Source organism: Anolis sagrei, chromosome 1 (assembly GCF_037176765.1).
Source record: "Anolis sagrei isolate rAnoSag1 chromosome 1, rAnoSag1.mat, whole genome shotgun sequence".
Taxonomy (NCBI): domain Eukaryota; kingdom Metazoa; phylum Chordata; class Lepidosauria; order Squamata; family Dactyloidae; genus Anolis; species Anolis sagrei.
Window position 1 is genome coordinate 89,176,927 of NC_090021.1, and position 24,825 is coordinate 89,201,751.

Consider the following 24,825-nt stretch of genomic DNA (forward strand, 5'->3'; position numbering starts at 1 on the left):
AGGCAGGAAAACTCTATAAATTATGACAGCAAACTGTATTCTACACCTCAAAGCCATATTGATTAGCTCTGTCTACCATGTAATATTGAAGCATTGGGGTTATCACAAGTGAAACAAACCTCTGAAGGATACAAAAAGTCTTGAGTGCGTACATCAAGAATGCAAAGAAAACACATTAATCAATAAGTATATAAAAATATTCAACAACAAAAGAAAATTTTAGAAAGAAAATTATGAAAAATCATCTTGAAGCATGCTGCCCCCCCCCCCCCGCCTTTATAAAAAAAATCTCATTATATGGTCAGTATATTAAAAATACAAACATAGAAGGAGCAGTTGAGGAGGAGGTTACTGAGTGGGAAACTGAACTAAAGAAAGTGAAGGATTTATATTTGTAACACACGAGCAGGCACTGCAGACATATATAATCAAGGCAAATATTGAAAAAATAACTAAAGATAGTAAGTATCACTTATGTAAATAAAAAAGATGTCATCTGGCAATAGGATTTGTATGGGCATGGAGGGCATATAGCAATGTTTTCTCTTTTTTGAAGCTTCTATTTAGTTTGTTGTTGTTGTTGTTGTTGTTGTTTTGCTATTTGAAACACAACAAGATGAGTCCACAGCAGACACTCTGCTGGCTGTTGTATTGGATAACACGTCAGACACTTCCGAAGTGTCTAGGGCTGTGTGATGTATCGGCGAATAATGCATGCAGATCCAAGTATGGTGGCCTTTTGCAGCTGGCAGTTTGGTAATCTTGTCAGCACCTATTGTTTTTAAGTGCAGGCCAAGGTCTTTAGGCACTGCACCCAATGTGCTGATCACCACTGGGACCACCTTTACTGGTTTGTGCCAGAGTCTTTGCAGTTCGATCTTTAATCCTTGCATCGTGTTAGCTTTCCCAATTGTTTCTCTTCAATCTTGCTGTCGCTTGGGATTGCAACATCGACAACCCATATTTGGTTTTTTAACATGATGGTGAGATCAGGAGCATTGTGCTTCAAAACTCTGTCAGTCTGAATTCGGAAGTTGCAGAGAAGTTTGATGTGTTCATTTTCTGTAACCTTTTCAGACTTGTGATCCCTCCAGTTCTTTGTCACAGGCAGATGGTATTTGTGGCATAGGTTCCAATGAATCATCTGAGCAATGGTATTATGCCTCTGCTTGTAGTTTGTCAGTGCAATCTTCTTGCAGCAGCTGAGGATGTGATCCATTGTTTTGTCTGCTTCCTTGCAGAGTCTACACTTGGGGTCTGTCACTGACTTTTCAATTCTGGCTTTGATGGCATTTGATGCAATGGCTTGTTCTTGGGCTGCAAGAGTCAGCCCCCCCCTCCCCCCCGTCTCCTTTTTCAGAGTTCCATTTGTGAGCCACATCCATGTATTTTTCTTGTCAATTTTGCTCTCAATTTTTACCAGGAACTGGCCATGGAGAGCCTTCTTTTGCCAGTTTACTCTTCTGCTCAGCATTGTATTTTTACAGTATCCACTCTTTGTCATTTCCACTTTAAGAAGTTTACTACTATTGACTTCCCTCAATGTTGGTTCCTGATTGCCTTTCACATAATCTGCCAGTGCATGTTTCCCTTCTTCTACCATTTGTTTCACTTGCAGAAGCCCTCTGCTTCCTGATTTTCTGGGCAAGTAAAGTCTGTCAACATCACTACGCAGGTGTAATGAGTAGTGGATTGTCATCAGTTTTCTTGTTTTTCTGTCCAGATCATCCAGCTCTGCTTGTGTTAATACCCTGCTTTATCTCCGCAAAGGGGACTCAAAGCAGCTTGGAAATTGTCTCAGAATGTTTTTCCAAATCCTTTGTGTTTTATTGAATAAAAAACAATATTTCATATCACAAAGTAGTTAAGAGTTTGAGTTATGAGTTGGGAAACCTCCAGTTTAATGAGTCTCAGTAAGCTACATCATTATTTCTTAGCCTCAACACTCCGCCTTTAGTTTGGGGAAAATCATGTACAAGACAGTTGAAAAAAATGACTGAAATAATCTTTAGTGGTATGTTTTTGATCATCTAACATTCCTATATTGATCCCTGAATATTATTATGACATTTATATTTTTAATCAGAAGAAAATATACAGAAATACTTATTGGGGGGAAATGCAGATCAAAATGTAGAGAAAAATGGATTTCATATCATTTCTCTGTGGAGATAGAAATAATGTATATCAAAGCCAGGCCTGCTCCCTTCTCTTCCATTTCTGATTTATGCCATCATACTATATTAAAAATGTCAGGTTTTACCAGAGTGGAAAGTGTGGAAGGAAACAACATGGAATAAATTGAGGGAGTACTTTGTAATTTTTTTATTTGACTTAGATTAATCCAAGGAATGGAGAGCGGGAGGAATTCCCACAAACACAAGAACAAGAAGAATATTATTAATGGAGTATATTCGGACTTCAAACAGCTTCCACATTTAAAATACCTTTGTTCAGGAAGGCCTTTACTTGCATCACTAAAGCAAAAGTAACCTCAAGCATCCCTCATAGCACAATTTTTGCCATTTTAAGGTAAACAGATGTATGTGGTGGGGGTGGGGGTGGGGTGAGGAAGTTACAAAGATATATAATGGCTGAAATCATGTTGGTTAGTTATGTCTTTGCTCAAGTAGACAAATCTGTAGGGATAATGTTTGTAACCAATACACAGCTGCTGTAACATTATTATGTAGCAGAGTTTGTAAAGTGACTGTTGTACAATGGGGCCAATAAACAAAGGGATAAATGCAAAATGGGATGTGCCCCACATCACTCCTGATGTGCACTGTGTGACAGTACACACTGGGCACCATTGAGTGTGTCCTGTTACGCACCTTTGCAATTTATTATGAGCATTTCTTAGCATCTCTGCTAAAAAAACGCTAAATAATGTAGATTGTGACATAGAATAAGTTCAGCAGGTTTGCTCTTAAGTTGAATTTGTATGTAAAGTGTACACTTTTTATGTGTAACTCCAGCCAAATATGTGTAGGTGTGTGGGTGTGGGTGTGTTTTGCACAGCATAGGAAAGGGTTAACACCTGTGTGGTATTTGTTCTGCTATCTGTGCCTCTGTTCAGAAGATTTCACCTCACTTTCTGTCTCTGTGATAATTGTATTTTGAAAAAAAATGGCTTATTGTGGAAACAAGGATTGGTGATAAAAACTTCACTGGAGACACCATAGTCAGCAAAGCCATCAACCAATTAAAAAATAACAAAGTACTGATGGGATCCCTGTTGAAATCTTTAAAGAGGGTGGACCTGAGCTGAAACAATAGCTCCATCAGATCATTGAAAAAGTGTGGGTGACCGAGAAGATCCCAGCAAAGTTCAAGGACACCACTATCATCACCCTTTTCAAAAAGGGAGAAAGAACAGACTATAGAAACTATCGAAGTATCTCCCTTTTGATCTTTGGTGAGAAAATCCTCTCAAGAATCCTTGCAAACTGCCTTCTACCTATCTCAGAAAAGATCCTTTCTGAATCCCAGAATGGCTTTTGCCCCTCCGGAGGAACAGTGGATATGATCTTCACTGCACGACAGCTTCAAGAAAAATGCAGGGAACAAAATCAACCTTTATACAAGGCATTCATAGACCTTGCAAAGGCATTTAACATGGTGAATCACAAGGCTTTGTGGACCATTCTTTTAAAAATCGGATGCCCTGATAATTTTGTGAACATCCTGCAACTCCTCTATGATGACATGATGGCAACATGTCATCATAAAATTCGAAGAGGCACAAATGGACAGCGAAAGGTGGTCCCAACCCTTGTTGGGACCACCTTCCATCTGGCAACCAATGTCCCCACTGCGAAAGAACATGCAGATCAAGAAAGGGTCCCTACTGTCACCTACGGACCCACCACCAAGACTCTACACTTGAAGGCAATCATACTTAGTCACAAGTAATCGCCTATGATGATGATGGTATGCATTTTTATTTCTAAAAACTCTGTAGAGAGAAGGTATGGAAGTAGTATGTAGTCAACATTACAGTGTTATTTCTATTAAATATGAATATTTTGGAACTGCCTTGCATCAATTTTAAGAGAGAAAAAGCAACATATAAATAATATAACAACAACAGCAACTCAGGTTTGATTTACCCAAATGACATATTTTAATGCATAATTGTAAGAGCCAACCTTTTCCCATTGTAAGATTCACTACAATATATATACAGCCAAGGATAGCCAGTGGCTCTGTTGCTAGAGCAGTGGTTCTCAATCTGTGTGTCCCCAGATGTTTTGGCCTTCAACTCCCAGAAATCCTAACAGCTGGTAAACTGGCTGGGATTTCTGGGAGTTGTAGGCCAAAACTTTGGGGAACCACAGGTTGAGAACCACTGTACTAGAGGAATGCAACTCCACTGACAATTTTTATGTCATTTTCTCCTCCACTTGTTATAAAAACTATTTAAGAGTTGAATCTTGTTTCCAACATAGCTTCATATTCCAACAAAGCCTGAATCGCTGCCACAGCACCAGGAGGAGCTGCTAAGATGGATCCAGCAGTCACACCTGTTCACAGCTACCCATGGCATGGAGACAATACAGGCACCTGAAAATTCCCAGTGGTTTGATCTATTTTTTAAGTGTTAAATTAAAAACACTATTTTAAATGTAATGTTGCAGAGCATGAGACACATATGCCCTTTAAAAGAATAATCTGTAAAGAAGTTATTATACTGTTTATAGGGCATCAATAATTCTTTTGTCCATATCTTTGTGCAAGCAGAACGCAGACAACAAATGCAGAGAAATGTGCAGTCCATAATCATGAAAATCATGACAATTATTCTCATTTGCTTTAGTTGGAAGTTCTGGCCATGCCAAATAAAAGGCTAGTTGGCCTCTCTCTTGCTTTTCAATTAACCAGAACAGAGAAAGCGAGCAGGCAAATTATGCTAAGCACTCCTCACCATACGTCACAGCCTGCCTTGCTTAATATACCCCTTATCCTGAACAGCTACATTTAATAATGTTAAAATAAGGGCAATATGATTGTTTTACTAGCGGAACAGCCGTTTTGTCTAGTCATTAAGAGAGAGCTCATTTAAAGTAATAGAGCTGCTATTCTATTGATTATGTCTATGCATAATGTCTCTTAGAAAGGCCTATTCAAAAGGCATTCTAGCTGCTTTCCATCTTTTTAATAGTGTTCATATCCAGCTACTTAATAGAGCCAAGCTGTTATAAGGCAATTTAGCTGACCAGAGTTAGATAATTTGCTGGGCCTGAACATTGTTACCCTTATCCAGTGACATTTTTCTGTCTGGAGAACAGATGCTGCCTAAGTGCCAGAGAATCAGTTTGGGGAGAGAAGGTCTCTCTGGTTCCTAAACACAACTGCTCCTAAAAGCCCTTTGACTCTATCAAAATCTTCAGAATTCAGATTGTGCTGCTCCCATTTCATTTTGTGAAAAAGGAGGGGGAATGAAAAGATTTGTCTGAATTCAATCTAGCAGTACTAAAATACTCTGATATCCAAAAATTTGGACCAATGTTTGTGTGCATTTGTGAGGGAGAGGTAGAAAAGGAGTGTGTGTGTGTGTGTGTGTGTGCGCGCACATATGTGACTTCGATTTGTCCAGAACTCTATGGTGATTTTATTAATTTCATTGGGTTTTCTTAGGCAAGGATTGGGCATTGGTGGTTTTCCCAGTTCCTTCTTCTAAAATATAGTACACAGTACCTGATTTTCCCCAACTGTCCACCAACTTAGCAAGCTTAACCTTGGTCTTCCAATATCAGACAAGTTCTAATATCCAAATTAAATAATTAGGTCTTTGGGCCAGCCTTAGTACCAAAGAAATATTTATGTTTATTGGAGGCCTTCTCCATAAACAAAAGGGTCAATGCATGGCTTAAGGTAAGGTAAAGGTTTTCCCTGACATTAAGTCCAGTCAAGTCCAACTCTGGGGGTTGGTGCTCATCTCCATTTCTAAGCTGAAGAGCCAGCATTGTCCATAGACACCTCCAAGGTAATGTGGCCGGCATGACTGCATGGAGCGCTGCTAACTTCCTGCCAGAGCGGTACCTATTGATCTACCCACATGGCTTAAAGGTGGAGCAAAATGGAAGAGATAACTCCTCTCATCTTATCCCACTTTACCCAGCCAAGTCTATGGCTCAGCCATGGATGAAACACCCATGTTATCCTGCACAGTTGTTGACCTCTGCTGAATCACTGTGCTTATTGCTGTACCAACCTATTTATTATCAGTACAGTTTATAACCAAACTCTGAAACTATGCAGAAAGTAGGAAAGAGGTTTGAAGGATATGTTTACTAAATTCATCCCCTTAGCTTAGCCCAAAGGAACTTGGGGAGGGGAAGGGGGGAAGGACGTGTCCAGTCCAAAATATTTTTCAATGGCAATGGCAATAGTTTCCATGTTGAAGAATCTGCTCTGGGTGTTTGTCTGTACTGTAACAGAGCTATCCAGAGGTGATGCCCTGGTTTTAAAGGTGGCCTTGCAGACTCAGGCCAGCCATGGCTCCCTTAATTGAATCTATCCATCTGGAATGCAGTCTTCTTTTTTTCCTGCTGCCTTCTGCCTTACCAAGTATTATTGTCATTGGGTTGTTGTAGGTTTTTTGGACTATATGGCCATGTTCTAGAAGCATTCTCTCCTGACATTTTGCCTACATCTATAACCTCACTACCTCTGAGGATGCTTGCCATAGATGCAGGCGAAACGTTAGGAGAGAATGCTTCTAGAACATGGCCATTTAGCCCGAAAAACCTACAACAAACCAGTGATTCCAGCCATGAAAGCCATCGACAATGCATTATTGTCATTTTTAATCCGTCATATCTTCCCATGACATGGCCAAAGAATCATAGCCTCAGGTTAATCATTTTGGCTTCTAGGGAGAGTTCAGTCTTGAGGATCTGTTCATTTGTCTTTAAAGACATCTATGGTACCTGTGGATCCCATCTTTGCTTTTCGAGAGAATTCTAGGGCCCGATTTATTTGTCTTTTCAAAGCAAGCTGAGTATTTGCAGAATTCTTTTCCAGCAACATATCAAATGAGTTGACTTTCTTCCTATCAGCTTTCTTCACTGTCCAGCATTCACAACCACATGTAGGAATGGGAAATAGGGTGGTACACTTTTAGTATTCTGTGATATACCTTTGCAATTATCTAGATCCTACCTAGCTGTCCTTCCAAGTCCCCTTCTGGTTTCTTGACTGCAGTCTCCTCCCCTCCTTCATATACAGAAGCCAGCCAGACTGATAAATGAATTTCATTTAGACACTGACGATAAGACAGATACACCAGAAGACTCATGATAGGCTGCACAGGATGCAAACTTTTCTCCTTCAAATCCCCACTGTTCCTTTCCATTCTCAACTATCTGTCCCAGGGTAGGGAAGGGGAAAATTCCCTAAACAAGCCCTTTGTCTCTGTGTTCTTTATCCCTGTGAATCTCTGTCATTATTTTAAATCCCATCTTCTTCCTTACCACAAGGGGGCAGTGATGTAAAGTCTCAAAAGTGCCACTTTCTTTTTCTCACCCTTCAGGCTCAGAAAGGGTGCAGTTAAGGATTCTTCACACCTACAACCTAGCAGGTGCATAGTGTGCAATGTTTCCAGATCATGGTTTTCCCCAAGCAATATGCTTTAGATATTTCTATTGAGGTTGTGAGGCAGCCCTCCAGAGGTTGTGCTACTACAGTGCCCATCATTCCTCACTGGTTGACATCTTGTGGCCACCAGTTTCATATCCCTGCTCTATACCTTCTAAAATTCATTGTTGGGTGGATCCAGAAACAGGGCTTGATGGAATCTGCCCAAAGGTGTAACTATACAGGATAGGAGTGTGCATGACTTTAAAACACTGCTTTGTTTGTCTTAATGAAATTTGCATGACCCCTATTTTGATTCTAAAGTGTTTTGAAAAAATCATAAGGCGTCTGTGTTGAATTGGAGAGAAAAGTGCTGATCTTTAGTAATATCAAAGTAAAATGCTGGTCAGCCCATTCCCATTGGAATTTAAAGACAAAACAGCTGAGTTGATTCTCCTGCATTGATTCCCTTCAATCCAATTGCAACCTTCCATTGCCATGTTTGGGCAGCTCATTAGCGCTGCCCCCCAGCAAACATTGTGGAGATCTCATCCTACCAACATCTGCCACTTGTCAACGATTGGCCCTGAGGTACAGTAGCACCAGTCGCAAGAGGAATTAAGATTTAGTCAAGGGAGGGATTTATCACCTGCTACCTCACCTCTTCTAATTGGCAATTTCCCCTCTGGTCATGTCTAATGTGACAGATCTGGGAAATGCCTATTCCCAACATAACTCCAGGCTCTCGCTACAAAACAGTGCTCAGTAAAATCTCCTGGCTTCCTGAGCAGCTCTAGTTTAAAAATTACAGCTTTGTCAGCCAAGAATATCTGAAAACGCACTGTGTTGCTTTTGCTAATTATAAACGGGAGCAACGCATTCACCTTGCATGAATTCTACAAGGTAAACAAATAAAGACAAACTCCACAATGAAACAGCAAACACTACAGAAGGAGTAAATGCTACATCACCTGTTCTATTTATTTTACCTTGTAAATGTTTGCTTTGCTTTTTGTGGCCAACTTGATTGTGCAGAGATTTTATCAACAGACATATGTTTAAGTTTCTCTTTGAAACAAAAAGATAATGGAAGATGCTTTGCCAAAAATGGAAACACGGAAGATCTAAAAGAAATCACCAGAAGAGCTCCTGGCTACCAGAGCTTGCTCCATCATTAGGTGGTAGCTGCAAAGGAACAGCAGTTAGAAATCTGAGAACAGACTATGGATTTTGTATGGCTTGACTTAAACTACTTTGTTACCTTCAGATAAGAGGTTGCTGGACTGAAATCTGAAGAGGGCTCATGTACATTTAGTAGTTGCATAGAAGAGGAAACATCGGCAGAACCGAATTAATAAGCCATACCTACTGAAATTCTCTCTTCTATGCAATCATTAAAGGTACAGATACCCTCTCCAGTTTCTTGCTTGACAACTCTATAGTCAGATGTCATGGAGGGTGCTAACCTATGACTGCCAGTGTTAATAGAAGATTCAAATATCAGACTGAAAAATATGTTTATGTAGAACAGGAAAGGTGCTATTGTATAGCCTTTGTGTTGGCAAAAAAGTCCTGACAATAATAATATATTAATCATTATCAATATGAAATATTCATGATATTGATATTATCAATATGAAATATTGATATTAGGCAAAAAATGAAATCCACAATCAGGCCATGATACATAATGGATGTTCACAATCCATTATGTTAGCACAGTTTTTTCTTGGGTTGGAAAGAGGTGGAATGGAAAGATAGGCAAAGATGAAGGAAGATGCTAATGTCCACTGTCATGTTTACGACTCTGTGTGTGTGCGTGTGTATGGGGGGCAAACCTTGTAGGGGTCTTTCAAGTGTCTTTGGAGAAGGGTGGCTTAGAAAGCTGCCTGTGCCATGGATTAGGATACTGTCTAAGCCAGGCTTCACAGAGCACCTAGGCTCTGAAGACTTCACCGATAGGCAGACACTGGAGAAATAGCTTGATTGGGGTCAGAAGGTTTCTCTATCTCAGGAGTGACAATAATATATTTCCTTTCCCCTGGTGCCTTGAATTCATGGGATCTTTCCTTCATTTCTGTCGTGCTGCTGTTCCTGTCTATACCAGCAGAATGAGCCAAGGACTGGGGATACTTCTATGTAAGATGTTTCACAATTTCAGGGCATGACACATCAGCTTGGTGCAACATGAAAGCAGAAGATACTATAGATAACTGCAAGCAAATAAGTATATTGCATGAGTGGTAAGATCAAAAATGATATACAGCCTTTAATAATAGGATATCCTTGTGAAAATGTATCTGTTTTTGTGGGTAACTGTCCTTAAACCTGGAGATATTTTGGTAACAATCTGTGTGTCCTTTCTTTCACATTACATTCAACATTTTACTGTTGCAATGACTAGAAGACATGTTTATGGCAGGCCAGTATTATTATGCAATACTCATAAAGCTTCCCTTCACAAATCACTCTACTGGAGTTTGAGCTGCTTTTCTTTCATGTGAGCTCACATGGCCCCAGGCTGCAGAGGACTGGCACAGCATTATGAATGGGGCTGGGTTCACAGTTTAAAAAATAACAACACTTTTCTCCATTCAGGTAGCACATGGCTAATATTTGATGTCTTAGAAAAATGAGGAAGAACCAGCCTTTGGATGCATCATTCACATATAGATGACAGCTTTTGCAGATTAGGGTTGGCTCAAGACATTGTATAGCTTGAGGTGAAGAACACAATGACACTTTCCCACACACTCCAGGCCCACAATCCAACTGGGATGGAAACTGGATCTTATTTCCACAGTGGTGATGAGGCAAGCTGCTCCATTGTGTAAGAGCACAGCAGACTGGCAGAGCAGGCATAGTGCAGGCTGCTACTCATGACTTATTCACCAGCAGCTTCACTCTACCTAATAATATAATATGATCACCAATATCCATTGGGTATTTATTGGGTACCATAAAAACATGAAACCACAGTTAACAATGAACCCTACTGGATGGATGGATCTGGAGGATACATTCTGTAGAATCACACTAGAGGACCTGAAAAATGCCTAGAAAAAATATTTTTCTAGCATTTCTAGGTCCTCCAGCATGACTCTACAGCAGAAGTATACCATAGAATCAGTCTGGAGGACCTATAAAATGCCTCACGTGAACATATTTTTAAGACATGGGACAGTGGTATAATGGATACAGATCCAACAGATACAGGCGTAGTACTGCAGGGCCAAACCTGTGTGGTATCACAACACTGGGGGCAGCTTAGAAAGTTTACTTTTTTTGGCCCACACCTCCCAGTCAGAATGGTCAGGGACATTCATCTACATTCTTAGCATTTACCTGTATTAACAAATGCACAATTTAGAAACATAACATAATTTCAAAACAACAAAAAAGTCAGATACATCATGTCAAATTTGGATGGCATTAGAATGCAAAAGTTTGATATGGCATTTTAAGGGCTGACTTTATCAAAAATGAGCTAATGAATTTCAGACTACATCAGGCTGGGAGAAAAGCCAAACATATGTTAACACTGTGTTGCTGTGTGCAGCTTCATGGAGCACATAAATATGTAAAGAAATTAACTGATGAGGCTATCCAGAAACCACTGAAAGATTACTTTAGGTCATCACTTGGAGACTAAGTCACTGCTTATTGCTAGTGCCAATGGCAGAATGCGCCCCATAATGCTATTCAATATTGTGGAAAAGAAAAGCTAACTGGAAAAGTTGATGTATAATGTATGAAATTTTAAAGAGAAACCCCTGTAACATTGAATACAGTATGCCTGACACAGAGTGCTTAGAGCTACTTAATGCAGAAGGTGAAAGCCCAGAAAATATATCATGTACGTGACAGGTAAGTGAAAGAATATTTGCAATGTGTGTGTGAGAGAGAGCCTTTCATGTGCAACTGAGAAACAAGAGATGTAACTGTTCCTAAAAAGTATTTTTTTGCTGGGGGGGTGGGGTAATGAAGTCTGCATGGTCTCACAAAACTAGGAAATTCAGAAAAATATTACGAATTGATATCAAGATGGCTCCTAAAATTCTAGAAGAGTGTTTACCTCAAAGGAGGGGTTCCTGTGGCTCCTGGATGTTGTTGAATACACCTCCCACTTGGATCCAATTGGAATTGGACTATGAGGATAAATGATGGGCCATGGGTTCCACAAACTAAATCCAACACAAGCTATTTCATAAGACTGTCTATTTTACACATTTAGAGTGCCTTCAAAAAACAAGCCTGCTGTGAAGAAGCCTGGGACATCAGTAACTAAATGTGCTTTTACTCTCAAATCTTTCTTGTGGACTTCTCATAGCTAACTAGTTAATCACTGCATGACCAGACTCAACCACAGAAGTAAATTTCACATCTGCACTAAATAACTGAGGCAAATTTTGAATTAACATACATTTATTTATATTACAATAGTAGAAATAAGCTTTATTTCATGTGAGAGGACATTGCCCAGGGGATGCCCAGATGTTTTGATGTTTTACCATCCTTTGTGGGAGGTTTCTGTCATGTCCCCATATGGGGAGCTGAAACTGACAGAGGGAGCTCATCCTTGCTCTCCTCAGATTCGAACCTTTGCCCTGTCAGTCCTCAATCCTGCCAGCACAAGGGTTTAACCTTGTGGAATAAGCTAAATTTATTATAGGTATTTACTAATGTCATCTAAATGCACTAAAACCTCTCATTTTCTGAAATATATTGATATACTTGATGACTCAACACAATTAATCATCTAACAATATATTGGTTAGTGTGACCTGACCTGTTTTTAGGCAGTCAGCAAAACAAAGCAACCCAATTTAGAATTATAACCCCCATATAAGAAACTGACACTGTTTTATTGATCAGCCAATTGGCCTTATCAATACCATGAGTAAGAGATAATGATCCGAATTTTTAAAGACAAGAACGAATATTACAATAGTAGGACCAAATTAAATGTATAATAATATTGTTATAATATAGAGAAACAACTCTGAGAATATTGTTCTATAGGGAAATTTTCTCCAAGTATTTAACAGTATATGTTCAATGTATTTTCGATGATAAGAAACTGTTTTTTTTAAAAAAGGAAGCAACACATTTAGAATGATTGCTCAATGCTTTTTTCAACAGCAATGACAAGTCCTTGCAAGTGCACAAGTATAGAAAGGGATTTAAACCCCCAAATATAAAAATCATAAAAACAACAACACTAATTCTCCATGGCTTGGAGAATAACTCCTGCCTTGTCAGCCATAAACATGACATGTAGCTACATCTCTATTGCAATAGTGCTATTCACCCAATTCTCCTCTTAAGTGATGTAGCAGCCCCAACGTGACTGTTTCTAAGTTGTTGAAGAGTGGAGGGGGATTACCGGAGACCCATTAATTCATATTCTTGTAGTTAGGTGTGCTGTAACCAGCATCCATAGAAGCCTCCAGAAATCCTCAGAGATCCCTGTGGATGATGTCTTTACTACACGTGCAGCCACTGGAAAATAACTGGATGTGTCTCCACTGGCTGCTTAAAAGACAGGTTGGAAGAATTTTGGTTGTTGCATTATCAGTAAATAATTCCAACTCCTCGATGATCCAAAAGTAGGCCACGATAGCGTAAGTTAGATGTAAACTCTTACAGCCCACTGACAGATTGCCAACCCACACTTAATTTAAAAAGTCATATATAAAATTTGGCTGCACCGGGGTGGGATTTCAGCCATGGAGTGTTGTTGATGTTGTTTTTAAGATGTCAAGTAAAAACATTTTTGATACACAGAAGACATGTGGGACAGTTGGGTTTGTGAAAAATCAATATAAAAGAGGGAAATCGTGGGTTGTGGTCTGCAAACTCAGCTGCTGTTCCTGAGCTTGGAAAAGTTATTTTGAAAAGTTACAGTGGCTGGGAGAATTTTTTTTCCAGCTATGTGTTCTAGTTCTTTGCAAATAAGAAACAATCTGTCTCATGTGAATCACATGATGTGAGGAAAGAGAGAATACGCCAATGCCCAACAAACTCCAAAGCATTAGAATACCACCTTTTTCTAAATGTAGTCAAAATTCTTCTTCTCTGCTTCATAGGTAGTGTGCGTAGTAGGTGTAAAATATACACAGCCTTAAGTGGGTCCCTTCAGCTCAGACCAAAAAAATAACTCACTCAGGAGTCCATGGTAGCAAAGACAACATATCTTAAAGGAGGTTTAGAAATATTTACATTTAAAAACAAAAGCATGCATCAAATTCTACTCAAATTTATTTTGATAGCTAAGTGTAATAATAATAATAATAATAATAATAATAATAATAAGACTTTATTTTTACCCCTCTACCATCTCCTGAGGGACTTGGTGTGGCTTACATGAGGCCGAGCCCAAACACAGCAAAACAATAACAGCAATAATACAAAAACAATACAAAACTCATAACAAAATAGCAAAAACAATAACAATAACACGACGCATTTAAAAACCAATGGCTGGGCCAAATGCAATAATTAAAAAATTAAAAAATAATGCTGGGCATGAACAGGTAGCATGTAATTGGAATAAAGGTAGGCTTCTGCAGAGAGCTGCCCAATATTTGTTTCTGTAAAATGTCACAAGTATGGTACATGTAGAGTTTTCTATCATGGAGCAGACACATCAAGTGAAAAAGAAAATGCACAATAAAGTTGATCATCTGCTGAAATGATACAGATACTGCTTATCTTTTAAAACTATAGACTTCCTTGATGGAAATTTCAGTGTCATCAGTTAGAATGTATACTTATTTTCTGTATAGTCTTAGCTACTGTTCTAACTAAGGACAGATCACGAAAAACAAGGACATTTGCTCACGGTGATGGCATGTTCAGGCACACGACCTCATAGAGGAATATTTGATGTGAATGGGCTGCTTGACAGGAGCACAAATTTAGGCATTTTGTGCCATTTTGACAACTACTGCTGTCCCAGTATGACCTATTGTTTCTACACATTGAGCTCATACATCTGACAGGATTTTACATTTCCACTTGCCACATCTAGTATTGGAGGAAAATGGCACTTCCAAATTCCTTGCCCTGTTTATGCTATTTGAGAAAGCCATTTTGCTAATTTTCAAGGAGCTGAATGCCTTTGTTTCTGTGGGAAGATTTTCCCACTTTTCCCAGAATGACCTGTGTATAGCCTCATTTCAGGACAGTAAAAATGGCAGCTTATATTAAATATTTTGGTGGTAGAGAGCTGAGGTTTTCAGAATTTCTTGGCTGGGCAAAAGCAAACCTTCTGTTCCCATTGCATGTTCCTTTTTTTGAGAGAGAGAGAGAGAGAGAGAGAGAGAGGGAGGGAGGGAGGAGAGACAAAGCGTTTATATCTGGCTTCCCAAAGAGACAAAGTACAGGGTTAGCGATTACAGTGCAATACTGTGCACACCTTTCTGCAAATAAGGCCTCCTGAATATAGTTGGATCTCTTTCTGAATGAATAGCATTGTCCTTCATGGAAGGAGCGTGGAGTCCCAATGGCTATAAACCCTAGCTTGTCTGCCAGGAAAAATGTATGGGCTGCTATAACTGTCAGAGAATGAGATATAAGAGACACTTTCAGGTACTAGTTGGCATAGTTAAAGGCATAAGTCAGAAGTGGAGAATCTTTGGCTCTCCAGATGTTTTGGACTTCACTCCCTGAACAGTGGTTCTCAACCTGTGGGTCCCCAGGTGTTTTGGCCTGCAACTCCCAGAAATCCCAGCCAGTTTACCAGCTGTTAGGATTTCTGGGAGTTGAAGGCCAAAACATCTGGGGAGCCACAGGTTGAGAATCACTGTCCTAGAAGACCCATGCGCTTTGATCGATGGCAAGGTATTCTGGACCTGTAGAAAATCTTCCATAAGTCCCAAAGTTTTTCATTCCTGATCTAAGCAAAGAAAGTAGAGAATGAAGGGAAAGAGTGTGTGGCGGAAGCACAATGCATTGCTTGTCAGAATCCAAAAGCCATCTTCCAATACACAAGGCTGAGATAAAGTCAGCACGTAGCTAAGCAAAACAATACACTGGGATGAAGGAGGAAAACAGGGAGGTGCTGCATGTTCCATAGCAATTTTGATAGCTATCTTCCAACACATTTCTGAGAATCTGGTCTCTTCTTTCAAGTTCTGCCTGGCAGGGTTCACAATTGAAGGACTCAAATGACCAGTCAGTTTTGTTGTCAAACCACCTGGGTATTGTACCATCTGAGAAGATGTTGCTATGAAGCAATCTTCTCTACATGATCAAAGTTCAGCTGCTTCTAGCATCTGCACTGGCATGGCTGAAATCTGAGGTACTTTTATGGAAGACCTTCACCTAAGTTTGCTGCAAAAATAGTTGTGCTTGAAGAGGCCTGTGGCAACTTGAGTAACCTTTGGTTGGTAAAAAAATATGTGGACACAATGCCTGGTTTCTAGCATTTGAAGGTCGTAGTAGAGACGTCTTGCTAGCACAGAGCATGCTGGAATAACCAGCATTAGCAGAAGTAAGTCTTTGGCTCCGATCTATTGTTTCTCTGGCTACCTGACTGCTGTATTATTGGTGCTTTCCATGATGGCTGATGCATTTCCCCAACTGAGTCCTTGCAGAACCTGAGGTTGCCAGAGTTACATGGGTTGGCTTTCCACAGAATTGGGCTTGCAGCATCAAATTCATACCCATCATTCCACTCTTCACAACACTGAGTAAAAACAGACAATGAAAGTCTGCGACCTGCAAAGGGAGAACATTTGCTGTCTTCTCACGCCACTCTGCTCATGTGCTTTGTGGATGGGAATAGAATTGTGATAGCTGTTTCCAGTTCTATATTGTAATTGGCTGCAAAAGGAGGGAGTGGGCCTCACATGCCTACAGCTTTATCTCCACAGGGCTCATTGTTTGTGACACATATAAAACAAGGACAAATCTAGTGTATGCAATCCCCATTTTCCTCTACAGGTTGATTGAACATATAAGGGCACGGCAAGCAAGCAAATAGGCATGTTAAGGTATACAATCAGTAATTTAAAATCTTACCTGTACACTAGTAAAAGTCGTATATTGATAAGCTTTAACTACCAGGTAATTGGCTTCTATATCTATTATCCCCAGGATCATGTACTTCCACCATCTTCGTTTCAAGATTGCCAGCAAATTTTCTTCTCCTGTATCAAGAAAGAGGTGGGGTGGGAAGAAAAAAGATTTTTAAATATTTAAATTGTATTAACAGATTGGTTGCATTTCACAAGGAAATGCTACAAAGGCTATAAAAGTTAAGAGAAGCAGCTGTATATTATCTTCAGGCTATTTGTATAAGGTGTATGTGAACCATCAATTAATGTTATGTTTAGACTTAGGTCTCATCGCCAAGATATCTTATTATATACACATATGCAAATACAGGTGTTCCATAATCCCCCCAAAATCCCAAACCCAAAACACTGAAGGCAATGTTATACAACAACTGTAACATTTTGTACATGAAAGAAAGTATGTACATACACTGAGCCATCAGAAATTAAAGGGACCACTATCTCAACCACCCATTAGACAATTTTCGATTTTGGAGGATTTTGGAATTCAAGATAAGGGATGCTTAACCATTTAAGTGAAATCAATATACATACATGTGTATTAGCACAAAGGAAAGGGCAGCACATTTTTGAAGTGTAGAGGCCTGGTGCTATCTTCCCTTAGCTTCTTGCCATGGACTTATGGGCCCTTTTGAGAAAAGTTGATCCTATCCCCTCTATTCTTCTTCCTCTTTTTGCTTTGGAATAATTGGTAGCTCAGCTTCCTAGAATCAATTTTGTGCAAAGTACTAAGTCGTTCTTCAATGCCCTTGCAGAAGAATCCTGTCAATCACTCAATCCTCAATTTCCACATTGTGAAGTCTGCCGGTATAACAAGCACTACTGATTAAATCCAGAGCTTCCCAGAGGTTAAACAGTCTTAATGCTAGGCCAAGGATTATTACTATGCCTGATGCAAAAGAAAATGAACATGCACTCAGCCATTTGGTATTAAGCTTCCTCCTTGTTTTTCTGATTTACTTCTAGGGCAGGATTTAATCAGGGTTGTAGAATAAACAATAAGCTACTGACACAAATGGAAATTTCTGTGCCATCTTGAACATTTACCATGAACACATGCATTACCAGGAAACCTGGATTACTAATATGCAGGCTACCTGGGCCATTTTCAAGTAAACCAACATTGAACTAAAGAATTTAGAATAATGCTTGTTCTCATGTGGTACTTTAGCTCTTCACATGCACAATCTGAATTAACCATTTTTTTTTCATGTGAGGAGTGACTCGAGCAACTGCAAGTTGCTTCTGGTGTGAACGAACTGGCTGTCTGCAAGGATGTTGCCCTGGAGACGTCCGGATGCTTGATGTTTTACTATCCTTGTGGGTGGCTTCTCTCATGTTCCTGCATTCAGAGCTGTAGCTGACAGAGGGGGCTCAAACCGCTCTCCCTGGTTTTCAACAGCTGACCTGTTGGTCAGCAATCCTGCTGGCACAAGAGTTTAACCCACTGCACCACCGGGGGCTCCCGAATTAACCATATATTATTATATGACTTAACCAAATAATAACCCTTTATAGCAAGTCCATGCTGCCAGTAAAAGGACTGAGGGTGAAGAGAAATAATTGAAGCCAACAAGTAATACTGCAGCAGTTTATATTTGAACTGGGAGCTTTCTGGTTCATAACTTAAGATCAAACTGGGCCAATAGAATTAGCATGTGCCCCTTAAGTACATGCACCATTTATATACAGAGGGAGGATTGGGGCAGATCTTTCCAGACTTTTGCAAAACTACCTTCTTGGGCTACTTTTCCCAGAATCCCAAAATAATGTTGAACAAACGGTTTGGGGAAATGTAGTGAATAATACACTATTAAACTGTGAAATTATGTTTGATCCCAGAAGAAGAGCAAAAGATAAGAGAAAGACCCCTTTCCCAAACAAGGTTAGGGTGGCTTCCTCATGAATGGTTTTTAGGAAGACTGCCTATTCGATCTTACTTTTGTCTCTACCTGCTTGTGTGTTGGTTTTATTGGTTTCAAAGCCAGACACAGTGAAGGCATCTGCCCTTGCACTGTGCTACTTTGCTGCTGAGTACGCATGCCCAGTGTGGAACACATCTCACCACACTAAAACAGTGGATGTGGCTCTTAATGAGACATGCCGCATTATCACGGGGTGTCTGCGCCCTACACCACTGTAGAAATTACACTGCTTAGCCGGTATTGCGCCACCTGACATCCGCCGGGAAGTAGCAGCCAATAGTGAAAGGCAGAGACATCTCCAGCTCATCCCCTGTTTGGGTATCAGCCAGCACATCAACGACTTAACTCTAGAAATAGTTTTCTAAGATCTACAGAAACACTCGCTGGAACACCTCAGCAAGCGAGAGTCCAAAAGTGGCAGGCTCAAACCCAGAACCTCAACCAATGGCTGATACCAAATGAGAGACTCCCCCCTGGGCACACAGAGGACTGGGCAACTTGGAAGTTGCTGAACAGACTGCACTCTGGCACCACAAGGTGCAGAGCCAACCTTCAGAAATGGGACTACAAAGTGGAATCCACGACATGTGAGTGTGGAGAAGAGCAAACCACTGACCACCTGCTGCAATGCAACCTGAGCCCTGCCACATGCACAATGGAGGACCTTCTTGCAGCAACACCAGAAGCACTCCAAGTGGCCAGCTACTGGTCAAAGGACATTTAATCAACTACCAAACTCACAAATTTTGTATTTTGTCTGTCTGTTTGTTTGTTTGTTTGCTTTGTTCTGTTAGAAATGTAATATAATTGACTGGTTGCCCTGACATGACAAATACATTGGTTTCAAAAGGTACACTGGCTTTCTAGTTTGTTTGTTTAATTTATTTATGTATATGGATTAGCCTTAACATTGGAGCCCCCTGTGGCGCAGTGGGTTAAACCCTTGTGCCAAAAAAACTTAACAGCGACAGGTCATAGGTTGAGCTACCTCTATCAGCTCGAGCTCTCCATGTGGGGACATGAGAGAAGCCTCCCACAAGGATGGCAAAACATCAAAACATCCAGGTGTCCCCTGGGCAACATCCTAGCAGACAGCTAATTCTCTCACAGCACAGTCGACTTGCTGTTTCTCAAGTCACTCCTGACTCTAAAAAAAAGGCTTAACATTGCAATCCGCTTTGGAGACATCTCTTGATGCCCAAAAAGTAGTTTATACATGTTTTCTCTTTAAAAAAAATAATATATGTATATATTAATATAAAACCCACACCTTCTCAACTTTACAAGCATGTCATTATTTTAAAACAACCCCTTCCCTCACGCTTCAGTCCAGTAACAAAAGCGAGAAAATAGCTTAGTTATGAAGTGCAGTGAAGTAAAACAGAAGAGAAGAGTCAGGTTTGCTCCTTTTAATTATGTTCTCTTATGCTCATTTTATAAGTGAATGAGCAACTATATTCTTAATACTGCTGTATCTACTTCCCTGAAAGTGAGTCCCACAGCAAGAATAGTGTGAAAATCCTAAAATGAAAGGAGGACATACTTCTCTGACAGTCTGGGTAATCTTTGATAACCCTGGTTTACCAGAATCAAATGTTTGTCTGATTCAAGTCCCATTTGCTCATTAACAGATACGACCCTGCCTCTCATTTCCTAATGTGATTGGACAAGTTTCTAATTAGCCATGTGAAGGTTGCATCCTAATTATTCCTTGTTCTCCTAATTACCTTGAGACTGGAAAAGTAAGAACAAGCTTTTTTTCTTATTATTTTTTGGTCTGGTTTCCAGAAAGAAACAAAGACAGAGCAGGGACCAGACCAGTGATTACATGAAGTAATTTATCCAGGCGGCATTCAGTGGACAATCGGTACCGGAATGAGATGACCTGTTTCGCTGCATCATCGTGCTATTCCATTAACCTTTATGCTCTAAATGAGTAATGATCATAAAAGCATTCCTTTCTTATATAGTTTGTGGGGGAAACACAATGCAACTTGGATGTTTTTCATTTATTTGAAAACACAGAAATCAACTTGCATATTTGGCAGAAAAGCATTCTAAGAACTTAATTCACAGAAAACCATCTCTTTTGCACTACTCAGTCATAGCACTTTGACATCATTTAACGACTTCATCACACAATGGGCTGCAATCATCCTAGCTGATTGATGGAGCCCCTCGCTGCCCATTACACAACATAGATTTACTTCTGGTGGGGCTCCATCGATAAACTGGGGTGTAAGCATTCTACGACGCTGCGGCCAGAATGTAGGAAGCTTCCCATGTTCCATTGGAAACTACAGGGCCTGTGCAGGGGAAAGCTGTGCAGCAAGGATTCCTCATGTTTGATAGGGAATTGTTGCTGCTGGTGAGGTGGGAATGCCAGGATTTCCTCACTGCCCCACCAATTCACTATAGAGACTGGCAAACGGATGTTACCACGGTCATTAAGCACCTCATCACATTGAGGCTATCAAATGGCCCTGTGGGACCGCATCACATTGATGAGGTCCCATAGGGCCATTCGATAGCTTCAATGTGATGAGGTGCTTAATGACCATGGTAACATCCTATGGATCTGCAGTGTGGGAAGGAGTATTTAGGATTCTAAGCAAGAGAGTTCTAGTACCTCACCAAACCACATATCATAGGATTTCATAAGATGGAGCCAACACTTTGAGTGTAGCAGAGGCCAGGAGCATAGGAAAAAACATGAAAATAGCTGTTTTTTTAAACCGGAGAGAACAGCACTCTAGAAAGTTCTATATCTTCCATCATAATCCTAAAGTCAACTTCTGCTGGAAGCTGACATAGAATCACTTTGGAAGCCATAGTGTTTCTTCACTAGGTCTTCTAGCATGACTAGAGGAAATTTGCCACACCAGATGACGTAGAGAGAGGAACCATTTTAAATCAGTTGCATGGGACTGGACTGGATGGCCCTTGTGATTTCTTCGAACTCTATGATTCCATAATAATGAAATCCACAAAAGCCAAAACTCCTATGATTTCAGAATAATCAAATCCACAAAAATTTCATATATAGATACATATATAGACAAATATAGATAATAGAATCATAGAGTTGGGAGTGACCACAAGAGCAATTCAACCCAATCCCCTGATGTGTAGATGGCTCTTGTATTCTCTTCAAACTTTGTGATTCCTTAATAATAAAATCCACAAGATGAAAACCACATATTTCCCCATTTTTGCAGGTTCCCTCTTTCTGTCAGAACCTAGTGACTCAACACACATTGCACCATAGGGTGAGTTCCTGAAAAGCACGGAAGGAAGCACTAAGGCTGCAAGAGGAATGAATAATCAAAGAGAGCTGCCCAATTCCTTTTAGGAGAATTCTGCACTAGATCCCATTTCCCTCAATCTGTTCTTTGGTTTACAGCAGGCATGCCTGGATCTGGCCTAATGTGTTAGTTTAGAACTGATGCTACATAGACTGGCAGGTGACATTTAGCTGCATTCACATCATTTTGAGTAGGTCTGATAAACTGCCAAAATCTGATCCATGCTATTCTAATTACTCTATTTTATAAGGGAGAAATTACAGCCCTGTTTAGAATTTATTTGCTATAAAATGTGTAATAATTTTAAATGCATTGTGAAACAATATACATGGATTGTTGACAATGCAAACAGCACAGAGTGCCTTTTCCCATAAGTTGGCTCCAATGTTGCTTTACAAACTTCTGACTCAGATTAACTGAGTAATATTTCAGCCCTACACACGATTAACTTTAAGACCCTGGCCAAGGAGTGCAAAGCAGGGTTGGCTTTAAATTTCCATGTGTTTGTAATCACTGAGAAGGTAATAGAATAATTAGAAAGGTTTGGAAACATGAGGCTCTTGCAGAAATTAGGAAGAGCAAGTAGAAGAGGTAGTTCAGTCAATTATTAGAAGACACCCCAAAAGAGGTTGTGAGGATACTTCTTGTTTCATAGATAGATTGATAGATAGAGATCATAGAATGATAGAGTTTGAAGTGACCACAAGAGCAATTCAACTCAACCCCCTGCTTTGTAACACCCAAACAAAGCACTTTCAAAAGATAGCCATCCAGCATCTGTTTAAAAACCTCAAAAGAAGGCCACCCCACCATATTCTGAAGCAGCATATCTGACTATTAAACAACTCTTATCAGGAAGTTCATGATGCACTTTTCCCCACCCTTAATGAAGGTCTAACCCCATTGTTCGTTCCTTTTTAGCTCCTCCCTCAGAAACACATTCTCCCACTACCTATCTCATCCAGGGTTTTATCAATTTTATCCTAGTACATTTGGCCAGCCCACTGTGTTCTATTTCTCTATCATGTTATTTTGAAAGTTTATTTTATTTTGTTATTTCATGGTATTTTTGCTTCTTGGTATTTTATTTTGCTGTACTGTAATTTTGGGCTTGGCCTCATGTTAGCCGCCCCGAGACCCTTTTGGGGAAGATGGTGGTGGGGTACAATTAAAGATTATTATTATTATTATTATTATTATTATTATTAAATGCTTAAGTGAGATCTCTTTTCCTATACTTTAAATCTGTTGATCTGTGTCTTTGGACCTTATCAGAAAGGCAAGGGGAAGCGGGAGGAAGTGGAGAAAAGGGGGGAAAGCAGAGGGAACTGCAATCTACTGTATTTCCACATTATCTATGATGGCCTCCCACCCCACGTTGCTTCCTGTACTTTCCCCATCCTTTCCCTGCTTCCTCTTTGTATTCCTCCAAAGCCATTATGGGTTGCGTTTCAGCATGTTGCCGAAATGGAGCCCCACAGAGCCCCATTGGAAGTTGCCCTGCATCATGTGGATGGGTTCTGTTGGACTCCATTTTGTCAACAAGGTGAAGACGTAGTCTTCTCTGTGTCCCGCTGCAATAACAACAAAGAACACATTTGTGTGTAGATGATCTTTTTCCTCACTTTAGATTAATTCCTGGAGTGATCTTTGGTTATGTGATTTAGGGTATGTCCTGACCTAAGGGCTCCAGAGTTTACATTTGGCCCCTGGTCAAGAGGTTCCCATACCCTCCAAAATTTCAGAGATGAAAACTGGGAAATATGTGGCAAAGCAACATCACAGTGTGGCCAAAATGCAAACGTTATTAAAAGGAAGAACATAAAAGCCAGGAGAGTATGCAACAATTTGCTTTTGCCTGATCCTACTGGAAAGGGCCTTGATGACACAGCTTGCAGCATTTGAGGTAAACTGAAGGCAAAGTGAGAAGGGGGGGGGGGAGAGACATTTTAAGAGCAGTTGAAAAAGTTGGATGACAGAGAATTAATTAGGGCTGTCTCTATCAAAGTGTGACAGCTGTAGGACATGGCTCCAAATTTGCATATTCTTTGCCTCTACTTTCTTTCTTTTCCAAGCATCAATCTTGAAACTAAGAGTTTACAATTCCTTGAGATCATTGGATGGTGCATAGAGTGTATATTTAATATACAGCTCAATTCTATTTACTAATATGAAAGAGATTGCCAATAATTGTAATTCATGTATTGTTCTGGAGCAATTAGGACCAACCCTAACCTTTTTTCATATTATCCTGAGATATTTTCCTTTTTTGAGTTCAAATAGCCAAGACAAGTGGAGGTCACCACCTACAGAATGAGAAAAACCTCTCTCACTGCTACAGTGATAAGTCTACCAGACATCTCTTCTTGATTCATAAGAGATTCAAAAGTTCAGACTAAAACCTTACCACCCTTTTGCCATTGGAGTCAACAACCTGCTCTGAATAGATAATGGATTTTTCACTTTTTGGCCACTGGTCATGAAAATGTTCCTCAAGCTGTTGTGATCTGAACATTTAGCTTACCAAAAAGGATTTGTTCTCAGGCTACTTGCAAGGCAGATGGGTTCACATAAGTCAGGACATACCGTCACTATAGACAATGGCCAGAATTTCTATTACAGAGAAGCTGGAAATCATTCTCGCAAGCCATGAGAAAACATCCAACAATGAAAAACAACCCTTCTCAAAAATCACAGCTTACTGGCAAGTTACAGGAAAGTTCAGCTTAGTGTATGGTGCCACAGTAAATGAATTTGTGCCCTTGATCTTGAGCTCAAAAGCACTTAACACTGAGCAATGGATGATTACTATAGAGTGTAAGCGGATTAGCACAGGCAGCTCTACACAGAAGACTTTTGTCCAACATGCAGGTAAGCTTGCTCAGATCACTGTTGTCAATCACAGCTGCCTCTTCAGGAGACAGGATAATT

At 40.0% G+C, this 24,825-nt stretch overlaps 1 protein-coding gene across 1 annotated transcript in view; it reads right to left on the reverse strand.

Annotated features, from left to right (window-relative positions):
- The window catches only part of SLC35F1 (solute carrier family 35 member F1), a 244,364-nt gene that overhangs the window by 49,132 nt on the left and 170,407 nt on the right, over window positions 1–24,825 (reverse strand). Inside the window, exon 3 of the mRNA XM_060753242.2 lies at window positions 16,609–16,736. Within this exon, the coding sequence (XP_060609225.2) occupies window positions 16,609–16,736 (128 nt within the window). The remainder of the gene's footprint in view (window positions 1–16,608; window positions 16,737–24,825) is intronic.